Source organism: Rhinolophus hipposideros, assembly GCF_964194185.1.
Source record: "Rhinolophus hipposideros genome assembly, chromosome: 22".
In the NCBI taxonomy this organism is placed as follows: Eukaryota; Metazoa; Chordata; class Mammalia; order Chiroptera; family Rhinolophidae; genus Rhinolophus; species Rhinolophus hipposideros.
In genome coordinates, this window is record NC_138068.1 from 4,325,366 (window position 1) to 4,337,749 (window position 12,384).

A 12,384-nucleotide genomic window follows, 5' to 3' on the forward strand; every position below is an offset into this window, starting at 1 on the left:
CAGTGGGTTAGAGCGTAGTGCTGATAGCATCGAGGTTGCCGGTTCGATCCCTGCACGGGCCACTGCGAGCTGCACCCTCCTTAAAAACAAACAAACAAAAAAAATGCACCCACTTATAATGTACAACTCAGTGGCTTTTCATATAATCACAGCACTGTGTAAGCTTTTCCACAGTCTAATTTTAGAACGTGTCCATCACCCCAAAAAGAAACCCTGTACCCACTAGCAGTCACTCCCCAATGCCACCTCCCCCTGAACCCAGGCAACCAAGAATTTACTTTCTATCTCTGTGGATTTGCCTGCTCTGGACATTTCATATAAAAAAAAATCACACACATGTAACGTGGCCTTTTGCACCTGCGCTAGTGTTGTATGTATGTGGTTATCTTATCAAGGGATGTTTTTTTACCGAATGGCTGGGATGCAGTGTTTTCTTCTAAAGCAAATTTCTTTCAATCCACTGATTTTTTCCCTACTTCAGTGAATTGATTATTTGCTCAAGTTACCAGTTATCCACGAAAGGTGGAATGTGCACGAGGACATTTGGAAAACACGGCAAATTCTGTTCGGGGAGTCTGGGGGTCCTTTGCTATTGATTCTCTGGTTTGGGAAGCTTTTCCTCTCCCTCCTCTCTCCAGGAGCCACCAAGCCCCTTCCTCCATCCTCCCTGACTATTCTCCAAACCCCACTGCATGGAGGAAAGATGGGGGCCACAGCTAAGTCTTTGCAAACAAACAGTTCATCCCTCTAGTCAACAAACTCAGAGGGGCAGCTATGGTTCCAGCTTCTCCCCAGTCATTTTTTGTCCGGAAGCAGCATCGCCGAGTTTAATTATGCAATTAAAGTCATTTTCCTGGGCTGAACAAATATTTACAGCATATTTTGCTGCAGATTGCTTTGCCTGGAGAAAGGTTCTGCCATTCAGGCTGGCGTGCCTGGCTCACATTCACACATTTGCATACCCCATTACCAGGGGGCCAAACTGCGAGCAGGTGGAAGACAAGCGAGCCCCCAGGAACCAGCGTCAGTGCAGAGACGTGGCAGGTGTCAGCCAGGCAAACGTGTTCTTGTTCCCGCCGCAGTGCCGCTGTGGACTGATGACGTCCATTGTTCCTCTGCGGCAGCCCTAAATCCTGGCTCTGCGACATCAAAGGAAACTCTGGGCTCTGCCCTGGTGCTGGGGGGCCCAGATGGCAGAGAACATTGTGGGGGGAGCAGCTCTGTGATCGTCAGGACCACGTTGATCGTGGGCCGGCCGCTCTTCCTGTCTGTCATCTGTGCTGTGTCCCCGGAGCTGGTCCTTAACAAGAGCGCGGGTGGAATGTCTCCCGAGGGCCCCACTGCGTTCAGCTTCCTGTGCGAGATGGGGCAGGAAAAATCAAGGCAAAACTTGAGAAAAGCTGAAGAAAGTCACATTCTTTCTTTTACTCCCTCGTCTCCATCTCAAGCCCCCATGTCACCCCATTGAGGGAACTCAATCGTAGCCCCTTGGGGTGAGGTCAGTTGACTCTGGGTCTTCTCAGTTTAAGGGCATCTTCTCCCCAGTTTGCAGCCAAGTTTTGGGGTTGGAGGGGTTGTGTAGCATCAAGGCATCAAGCTAGGGGGAGTATAGGAGTGACATTCAAAATATTTAACAATGTTGGGGCAGTGACCACTTGGAGATGGCCCAGAGCTGGCTTTGGGAGCCCCTCAGCTGTGTGGAAAGTCTGGGGGTCCCAGGAGAGGACCTGGGATGGATGAATCAGGACCGTCAGGGGACTGGGGCAGTGGCTCTCCAGCAGCCAGACAGGGGTGATTTCAGCTTCTCCCCTTTAGCCCTGCCACACTGAATGTCAGCCCTGAGTGGAGTTCAGGGCTGGTCCCCTCTCCTCCACCCTTGCTCTGGGTGACCATGTGCCCTGTCCTCAGGTGAGGTCTGTTCCAGTCAATGTGTGCTCTGCCCCCTGCCCCAGCTACTTTGTACCCCTCCCAGGAATAGCACTCTCTCCAGGTCCACTCTGGATCCCAGAGGTCTTGGCGGCCCTGTCTCACATCTTCTCAGTCCGGACATGTCACGCCACAGTTTCTCCTTTCCCCACACACAGCAGAGGGACGATGAGGCTTAGCTTCCCCTGGAATGGGTCCCCATTTCCCATCCAAACGGGCAAGGCTGTCCTGCCCCTTCCAGGGCTCCACCTGACAGGGACACGGGCCCTTCTCAGAGATACTCTGGGCATCCCACCCTGCCTCTTCTCTCTTCAGCTCTTGGTCTGGCCACCGCTGGAGAGGGCCAAGGTGACACTTGGGAGGGGCCAGGGCACAGGGTCCGGCCGAGACCTCACCCTGCTTCCTGTGCTTCTGGCTGGTGAACTCACATAGGCAGTGTGACCTCTCTGGGCCCAGCCTCCTCAGTACAATGGGAGTGACTTCACCACCTCATGCTCTTCTGGGAGGATGGCTTTCTAACAGGCACGTGGAGGGCCTGCTGTGTGCTGGACACATATGAGGCATCCACCAAATTGCCATTGACCTTGCTCAGGGTCTGCCCGAGCTGGGAGGGCTGTGTGCAGAGCTGCCGCCCCATCCCACCACTGACAGGGCTTTGGAACAGGGCCTGGCTCGCTCCCTTCTGTCTACCATCAGACCTAGCATGGAATGGCCCCTGGGAGGGTCGTCTTTGTGGGTCTAAACAAAGTGGTGAAAATACAGATGGAAATGCCTCCCCCAACCCAAGCCAGCCTCCAGCCCCTCAGAAGGATTCCACCATCACCCATTGATCTGCCCATGCATGGGGGCAGTCGATACGCCCACCCAGCCCCATGAGAGCTTTGGCCCAGGTCAGACTGCCCACCCTCCCTCTGGTGCAGCCCCCTGAGCCCCACTGTGTCCACATGGAGCCCTGAGCAAGACGGCAGAGGAAAATGCAAGCACTACAAAATGATCAGTTTTACCCCTTTTGTTGCTGCACAACAAACACACAATTCATTGTAGAAAAATTGAGAAATATGGATAAGCCGAAAGGAGAATTTTTTAAATGACCTGTACTTCCAGAAGTCCCAGCTGTTACCGTTTTATAGTGAATCTTTTCAGAGCATTTCCTAGGCATAGATATAAAAATACTCAATACACTCTCATTATCAGCCTTTTCACAGGATGGCAGGTGGCCTGTCAATAAAGTATCTTCTCAGAGTCATTCCAAGTGGCAGCCAGTGGTCCATTCTGAGAGGGACGGCAGTTCCTTTAAGCAATCCCCTATTGTTGGGCACTTAGGTTGGTTTCTATTTTGGAGCCATGATAAACAACAACCCCTAATGAGCATCCTTGCAGCTAAATCTGTGTGTACTTCCATGGTTTTCCCTCAGGACACATTTCCTAAAGTGAAAATTACTGGGCCTATTGCTAAGAATTTTGTTAAGCTGTTTAGGAGAGGGAAGGTGGCCACCCCTGGGGGATGGGGGATTCTTGCTACACGAGGAGAAAAACTCTCCTAATGTTACCAATTGACTTTGCTCTCCAGCTTTTTCCTGAAGTTGGCAGTGGGAATGGGACTCAGGGGAGGCTGCACAAGGCAGATTTCCCCTCCTGAGTCAGGGTTGGTCACTGTGGGAAGCGGAGGGGTCCCTGCCCCCGATGTTGCACCAGCACAACTACACTGAAGCCCGGAATAAAATAAATGAGAAAAGATGCCCTCGCTGGCCCTGCTGTGTGCCTGGTTCCTTACCTGCATCATCTCCCTTGATCTTTTCAACAGCCCTCCTGAGAAGGTACGGTTATTATGCCCATCTTACAGCTGGGGAAACTGAGGCTCAGAGTTTATGCAATCGCCTAAGGATTCACCACTGCTAGGAAGAAGAAGGGTGGTGGTTCACATCATGACCCTCTGAACCCCAGGGTGTATACTGAGCTGGGCCATTTAATTTCATCATTGGACCCCAGCAGGGCTAGTATTACCCCATAGCACAGATGAGAGTGTCAATTCAGGTGACACTGCTGGCCAGAGGCAGAGCTGGAACATGTCCAAGGTTGCCAGTGTTTACTGCCCCCTGGGAAAGGAAGGGGCAGGAGAGAGGAAGCACATGTTAGCCCTTTGCCGCAGATGCCCTTACCTGGTGCCCTGTTACTGCGACTAACAGCAATGGCAAAGCAGAGGTCAGAGCTCTGGCTCGGGGCCCTCTGCAGGGGAGCAGGCCCATGCCCTGTGGTCTCAAGGCTCTGGAAGGAACACCCATGTGGCACTGGGTTAGGGTGGGCCCGAGGAGCAAGGGACAGAGGGAGGGAGAAGACCCTGCAACCCCTGACTCCCAAGTTCAGGGCCCACCATCCCAGCCCTGCCCCGCCCGCCACGCTCCCCCCACCGTCCCTGCCACCTCCCGTGAGCATAGGGACACGGATGTTGACAGGTTCAATATTTGTTATGTACCTACTGTGTTCTGGTCTTTAACCCAGACGCCAGCACGGAGGTCAGGGGAGGCTCCTACGTTGGATTCTAACCAAAGACGTCAGTCCCAGTATTGGTTTGGGGCCACATGAGTCGGGATGACCGGGAATCAGCACACTGGGTTTGCATTCCCCAAACAACGAGTCACTCACCCTCCGAGGGCCTCAGCATGGCTTCCTGCAAACCAGCACCACAAGAGAACGTGGTGGAGTCCTGATTATTACAGCCCCAGGTCCCAGAACAGAAACCTGTTCTTGGAGGTGGACAGAACACTCAGCTGGCACAGTTTGGGGAAACTGAGGCAGGAGCCAATGGCAAGTGTTGAGTCCTTTTGGTCCCCTGAAAACCCTTGTTCTGTTTAAGGCACCTCCTCGAGGCTGTCCCCCAGGCTTCCAGGGTCTGGTGGCAACATAGTCAATTGCAAGTCTACTGGGTGGGAGGAAGCTGCTATGTAGGAGTGTAAGGAATTCCGAGATGGCCAGCTTTGCCTGCAAAGGGGTAAAACCTGCTGAGGACCTAGACTAGGACACCAGGCCCGGAGCATGTATTTTAAAAATGGTGCCTAAACTCTGTCCTGGAAGCCCCTCTCAGGGCTCCAAGGAAGTGCCTCTAAGGCCACCAGGGTATGGAGAAACGGAAGCCAGCTGGCCCGGGTCCCCCACTGTCCCCACCCGGCCTCAGGCTGGCGGACTCCTGATTTGTCTCCCTTAGACATTCCGTTTTCTGAGTCAGAGTCCATGCCAACCAAGTGTTCTGCAGAGAAAAGAAGGAGCCAGTTTGAAAGCCACTGATTTAAATGAACACAGCCGATAGCACTGAATTTCATTCGACAGCTTTTCCAGCTCAGCGGTCTTGCTATTAGAACAGGACACTTTGTGAGGAGAGCCAGGGCAGCTCTCAGTTCCTTAAAGGGAAAGAAACTTCTGGCTGCTATTTCCCAGCCCCGTCGGGCACTCCTGGCCTCAGTTTCCCCATCAATAAGAGTGGAATGATCTCAGCTTCATCTTCCACATGGAGCTGTTGTAGGGTGCAGAGGAGTTTTGGGGGATGAGCAGTTGTGAAAGGAAAGCTGAGGTGTCATGAAGAACGTGAGAACAGGTCTCCTGCTGGCCTGTGGTGAGGGGTGGAGCCATTTGATTGGCCTGGGCCCAGAAAAGAAAACCACCTGAGGAATTCATGTTATCTACAGAGTGAATGTGCTCCGTCAAGTTTATGGCTTGTCTGGATTGTTTCCCAACACCTGATAAATGCTGGGAGCTGAGGGACCAGGTGAGGGCTTGAGGCCGATACCAGGAGCCGCCCGCAGGCCTGAAGTGACATCCAGAAGACACCCAGTTAATGCTCCGGCCATGGAGAACCCCTCGGCTGTTCCTTCTAAAGGGTACTTTTCACTCTACTCTCCTCCCCTGTGGATGACATTGAGAAAAACGTTGCTCGAAAAAGAGGTTATTGACAAAAACCTGTGAAACTGACTACAATATAATTCTAACGGAAGGCCAAGCCCCCAGACCCAAATTGTTGTCAAAAGGCACAGTTTAAACTCTCCTGTTCCAGTTACAGAAGACCCACGTTTAGAGGCTCGTAGAATTATTATAGGACACTAACTAGAGACTTCCAGACGCCCACTAGTGGTTAATTCAGAAAACCCACAGCGTGACGTGTCACCTCTTGGTAACATTCTCTGCTCACACCTCCCGGTCAGACTCCTTTCTACTTTCTCCACCCCCCAAATCACACCTCCTTAAGGGTCATCCTGATGTCCACCACATGCTTTGTATGGCATGTGAATCACAAGGTGTTTCATCAAAGGTCCTCGCTTCTTGGTGGATCAAAAAAAAAGAAAAGCAAACAAACCTATCTTTTCTATAAAAGTTTATTTTGTAATTGTACAAGAAGTGTTAAGGGAAAAAAACTGAAATTATGTAAAGGTGAGGAACAGTGGTATACAAAAATAATTTAAACACACATATTAATAATAATGCAACATTTCTTTCTAGCAATAACTAGTAAGTAATCTTGCCCAAGATTTTTCCAAAGCTATTAAATATATTTTAGATAATAGTACATACACAGACGTGCACAAATACACCACACACACACACACACACACACACACAGTCATATATACAGCTCAAGTATTTTTTCTGTGCATTCCAGCTAACTGATATAGCTAAAGTGAAAAAAACAAAAAGACTAAATGGCTGAGTGTCCTTAAGATTGAATACATGTGCACTGGATTGTGAATTTTGGAGACATACTGCGATTTCCCCTCCTAATCTTGTTAGTTACTAGCCTGTACTCTGGGGTCTTATCTAACAATTAAAATGTGTCGTTCAGATCTGCTCAAGGGTGTGGTCGTCGTGGGGCTGCGGGTGATATCAGTTCAGGAAACTTCTACTCTCTCTTGCTCCCAGTAAGTACATCGACACAGATCAGAAACGGGGTGATTTTAAGGGTGAAGCTCCAGGTCTGATTACATCTGGCTGACTCTTTGCTTCAGAGCCAAGACCTCTTTCTCAATTTCATAGGGGAGGTCGGAGTTCACTTGCTCTTCTAGGTACTTCTGGATGTCTTCCACCTCCTTTTCCCAGAACTCCTTGGAGATATCAAAGAGCTCCTTCATGTTGACGTGCCCCAGGTCTTTCAGATTCAGGGCTCCCTCCTCAGGGATGTAACCGATGGCCGTGAGCTTGGCTCTGCCTTTCCCATTGACCCGGTTGAACATCCACTCCAGCACCCTGGAGTTCTCTCCAAACCCAGGCCACAGGAATTTGCCTTCCTTGTCCTTCCGGAACCAGTTGACATGGAAGATCTTGGGCAGCTTGGCTGCCGGGCGCTGGGCCATGCTGAGCCAGTGGGCCAGGTATTTGCCGAAGTTGTAGCCAAAGAAAGGCCGCATGGCAAAGGGGTCATGCATGATGACTTTGCCTGTTAACAGAAGGGGGGAGGGGGAACTCCGTTGGTAAATAACACTCTCACAGGACACCATTGGTGCAGTTAGCATTGACATAAGCCTGCTTGGTTTCCTCTTTCTCTCTACACAGACAGACAGAGATAGAGAGACAGAGAGAGACAGAGAGACAGAGTGACAGAGTGACAGAGAGCACCGGTCACCCTTCCTGTGTTTTCAGTTTCAGATCTAGACTTCAATTTACCTTTGTGTTCGGCAGCCGCCGTGGCCTCCGATCTCATGGCCGCCCCCACAAACACTCCATGCTGCCAGCTGAGCGCTTCATAGACGAGAGGGACACCTTTAGCAGGAAAAAAGAAATGTTCCTTAAAAGCTTTGACACTCAGACTCTTCGGCTGGTGATGTCATCTCACGAAAATGGAAAGACACGGCAGAACAGCATCTTTCTCATTCCGCTAATTTTTCATTCCCAAAGCTACAGGGCAGAAAACTGTCAAAGTTCCACCGCCAAGGCCACACAGCCAAAAGGAAAATGGATAAAGCTATGTTAGATCCAGGGCCCACAAAGGCTTGAGGCGGTCCTACGTTTGAGCTTGCTAATTATCCTGGATGTTTGGAAAGGAGGCTTGGGCTCTTTGGCAGCCTCTGACGAGATCACAGAAAAGGAGCGATTTCATGCCCCCCCTTGTCCCCGCCTGGATGAAGGAGAGCCTCACCAGCAGGTCGGCGCCCTCCGAAGATAATGCCTTCAATGGGCACCCCCTCGGGGGCCTCCCAGGCAGGGTCGATGATGGGGCACTGGCTGGCAGGAGTGCAGAACCGCGAGTTGGGGTGGGCACAAGGTTCCCCTACAAACAGCAAGAGAGGAGAGGCCCCTTAGCGTCTGGCCCAAACATGTAGCCCCCACCAGCTGGAGGACCGGGGCCCTCAGAGGGGGCTTACCATCCTCGGGAGTCCACTCCTTATTCTTCCATGAAGTGAGCTTGACGCCCGAGGCTAGCGGCTGGTCGATGCCTTCCCAGTAAACACCCCCGTCACTGGTCTCAGCCACGTTGGTGAAGATGGTGTTCTTCTGGATGGTCTTGATGGCATTGGGGTTTGTCTTCACCGAGGTTCCAGGAGCGACACCAAAAAATCCATTTTCTGGGTTGATAGCCCTTAAGTTACCTGGAAAATTTTCAGCCAAAGAACTAGATGTGAACACTGAGCAAAGCATGACATATACTCTGATATCTTGCCAGGCTCACTGTGGGTTCCAAATTCTCACATCTTTTTGGGGTTTTTTTTGGTTTGTTTTCTCTCCTCCTTCAGATATATTTCTCTTTTCTCTTCCCACGATTATATTAACAGCTCTTTCTTCCTCATCAGTTTCCCACCAACACTATTTGAACAAACAGCCAGCCACACAGGGCCCCGTTTCAGTCCAGATTTGATATGAAATGAAAGAATGCTTATTATATAGAATACATATTTCTAAGACTTTGCAAGATCTGAAATAACTGGATTAAAAATCCCAACAGTGTGGATCTGGGAGAATTGGGCATATTTTGAAAGCAGGAAGTTCACTTAGGTCCCGACATTATCAGCAACCGTTGGGCCTAAAAGAGTCACCTTGTTGGTCAAATTTCATCCAGGCGATGTCGTCCCCCACGCACTCTATCTTCCACCCTGGGAGGGTGGGGTTCATCATAGCCAGGTTGGTCTTCCCGCAGGCGCTGGGGAATGCTGCTGCAAAGTATTTCTTCTGGCCCTCAGGGTTGGTGATGCCCAGAATCTGTAGGACACAAGATTCCTCCTTAAACTCTTCCTGCCTTTCTTTCCCAGTGGTCAGGACTTCAGCCTAGAAGTGTTCCTGGAAGCCCCCAAAAGGTGGGTCCCCCACATCTATTTCTTCAGGTATCAAAACAAATATTTTGAAGGCTAACGTCCAAAGGCTCTCTATTGGTCTGGCTGTGTTTGAAATCCTTGAGAAGGGGCATCCACAGCGTGCTAATAATTATTGATGGCATTTCCAAGTCTGTCCTGGGGGCATGTTGGGTCTTGCCTAAGGCGAACTGTAATGCGGTCTGTATTTGCCAGCACTCCGCCCCAGCCCGCAGCCCTCCACCGCGCACACTCCGAATTCTTGCGTCTTACCAGCATGTGCTCTGCCAGCCACCCCTCCTCCTTGGCCAGCCGGCTGGCAATCCTGAGGGCAAAGCACTTCTTCCCGAGGAGCGAGTTCCCGCCGTACCCACTCCCGAAGGAGATGATTTCTCTGCGGTCGGGCAGGTGGGCGATGAGCGTCAGCTCTGGGTTACAGGCCCAGTTGTTAACCAAAGGCTCTGCACAGAAGGACACATCCCACATTAGTGTGGCATGACCCTTGCCGGGGATCCCCGGGATTTAAGCCTAAGCTTACTTTGAAAACTTCTCGTTTTCGATTTTGGAAAAAATGTGCTTACTTTTTAAAGGCAGAGGGCACCCCACGGAATGGAGGCACTTGATGAATTCCCCATCCCCCAGAGCTTCCAGGACCGGTGTGCCCATTCGCGTCATGATACGCATGCTGGCCACCACGTAGGGCGAATCTGACAGCTCGATGCCAATCTTGGACAGAGGCGAGCCCAGGGGTCCCATGCTGAATGGGATGACGTACATGGTGCGACCTGTGGTGTCAGCCGGGGTGGGGGGGGAGGAACTGGTGAGAAACGACCTTGGACTCACAAACGACCAACGTTGTTTTCCCAGGTGGACACATTCTCATGGGCCCCTCTCACGACATCATGCTTTACTCGCCACCAGCCCCCTGATTTACAAGAGCCCACTGGAAAAGGAACAGAACCCCAAAATGAAGGGGTTTTCAGAAATGTGCAATTGGGTTCCACCAATCTGTCTTATATCCACATGTGTAGAAATAGTTTTCATGTTCCTCTAAGACAATCTGTAAAACCCAAACCGAGATGTACATTTCCAACACATTGCCAATTTCACATACGGAATTTAAAGATCTCTGAGGCCATGAGAGTTCCCATTACTGTTACAATTACCATCAGGCTAGACATCATCATGAAAGACTTGTTGATATTTTGCCCAATCAAATATGTGTTTTACTTACCTTTCATGCACCCTGGAAATCGGGCATTGAACGCTTTCTCGAAGTCCTCCTCAGACATCCAGCGACCCAGTTGGCTTTGGCCACTTTTGGGGATGGGCACCGTATCTCTTTGCTCTTGGGTAATGATGACCGTCTTGCTTTCAATTCTGGCCACATCCCTGGGGTCGGTGAGAGCCAACCAGCTGTAAAGATGAAAGACACACGGGTGGGATTGGAGAGGGAAGTGCTGTGACTTTGCATTGACTCTGTGTGCTGGGTCTGTCTCTCAGCTGAGCGTCATTTAGGAATGGACCGGTTCGTTCTTTATCATGTCCTTCCCACACTTCGCAGGTGCCGAGCGCACTGATGATGTTCTACTGGTGTGGACAGCCACACCAGCTGGGACATGGTCAAGGAGACATTCACTAGACGTGAGCGAGTCTTTGAGAACAGGGATTGTCTGACTTTCACTCTTATCAGGGGTCTAGTTCGCAAAGAGCGTTTGTATGTCGTGCCTCTCAGTGAAGACTTGGGCTCTACGAATGTCATTAAATTAAAGTCTATATGGCTCTGGCCATTTTATTAAGGTTTCAAGAGTCTGCAAACCCCCAGCCCTGAGAGGTCTTCACCACCTCTTTCCACCAACACCGTGTTGGCCAAGGGGAGGCACGGAAGCTGGGGTTAAAGGCTGCACTCACCAGTTGTCATATTTCTTCAGCCTCTTGATGGTCCCCTGTTCCTCCATTTGGTCCAGCAGCTGGCGGTTCTCCTGCTCGGACCCATCGCAGATGTGGATGTAATCGGGCTGGCACAACTTGACATTGTGCTCTACAAACTCTCTCACTGCCGTGGGCAGGCTATCCAGGGTTCCCTGGACGACTTTGGCGGAGAAGTTGAGGCCGTTTTGCAGCTGAGGAGGCATTTCTGTGGGGTGGTGTTGAGGATCCAAGGTTCCCTGAAACGGAAAGTACAGGCTTCCTGAACAAAAACAACGGATGCCCGCCAACAAACTCGATGTGCTTTGTTTGGGTGGCACACCCCCAGACAGTTGTGGCTCTAAGGAGAAAAAGAAAGCGAGTTTGGGTGATCTCTGTCATTGTTAGAGAGGCAAATTCAAAAGCTCTACCTACCGTTCTTCTCTCTGGATGCTCTCGGTGAGAGATCCAAGCCTTCCTTTCGGACTCTTCCCTCCAGTGAGTGTCCTTTCCCAGTGGGAAGGCCGTGCCTGATGTTTGGTGGTAGAACCTCCTGGCTTTAAATCCCATGGACGAGAAAGGTCCTGCCCCCTGGCCCCACCCAGGAGGCTCGTCTCTGACGTCAGGGGTAGGTCTTTGGATCACAGCCACAGTCAGTTATACTTTGGGCCAGCTCACCACAATAAACCTCAGGGAGATAATCATTGAACAGCTAGTTGTGGGTAAATTCTGGGAGGCCTCCAACCCCTGGACCAGACATAGAAAGTCCTCACACAACTTTTGATTGACTAAACTTTGACCCAGTTCATTGCTGATGCAAAACACACGGCCCTTCCGTTGACAGGCGGGAGGGATTGCGCACAGGCTGATGGGAGCAGCTCCTGGACAAGTGTTGTTGGCAGCACACTGTGTGTACCGATGGCTGCTGGTTGGCAGGACACTATGGTGGTGAAGTGTCACCTCAAAGTGTCAAAGGCCCATGGGAAGAATGTGCCCAAATGCTGGCGAACAGGTGACTTATTGACAAAGGCCTGACCTAACTGGGAGCTAATAACCTTTATTGAGTGTCCACTGTGTGTCCCCACTCCCACCCCAATTATGAGAGCTGGAATTTCTGCCTATGTTGCTTACTTTTGTAGGTACAGTTCCTCGCACATAATAGGTACTGAATGAGTAAATGGCGAGCATTGTTCTAAGTGCTTTGTATCAACTAACTCATTACCACCTTCTGAGGTGGAGCCCACGTACAATCCTATGCACAGACAAGGAAACTGAGTCATGGAGA

At 50.9% G+C, this 12,384-nt stretch overlaps 1 protein-coding gene across 1 annotated transcript; it reads right to left on the reverse strand.

Moving 5' to 3' along the window:
• Nucleotides 1-5,196: 5,196 nt before the first annotated feature.
• PCK1 (phosphoenolpyruvate carboxykinase 1) lies at nucleotides 5,197-11,870 on the reverse strand. Its single transcript, XM_081034715.1, has 10 exons — nucleotides 11,535-11,870; nucleotides 11,103-11,359; nucleotides 10,426-10,607; nucleotides 9,773-9,976; nucleotides 9,465-9,652; nucleotides 8,940-9,102; nucleotides 8,271-8,495; nucleotides 8,045-8,176; nucleotides 7,573-7,668; nucleotides 5,197-7,345 (listed from the first exon to the last, which is right to left on the reverse strand). The coding sequence occupies exons 1-10, from the start codon at nucleotides 11,667-11,669 to the stop codon at nucleotides 6,891-6,893; spliced, it is 2,037 nt and encodes a 678-aa protein (XP_080890841.1). The 5' UTR covers nucleotides 11,670-11,870; the 3' UTR covers nucleotides 5,197-6,890.
• Nucleotides 11,871-12,384: the final 514 nt, after the last annotated feature.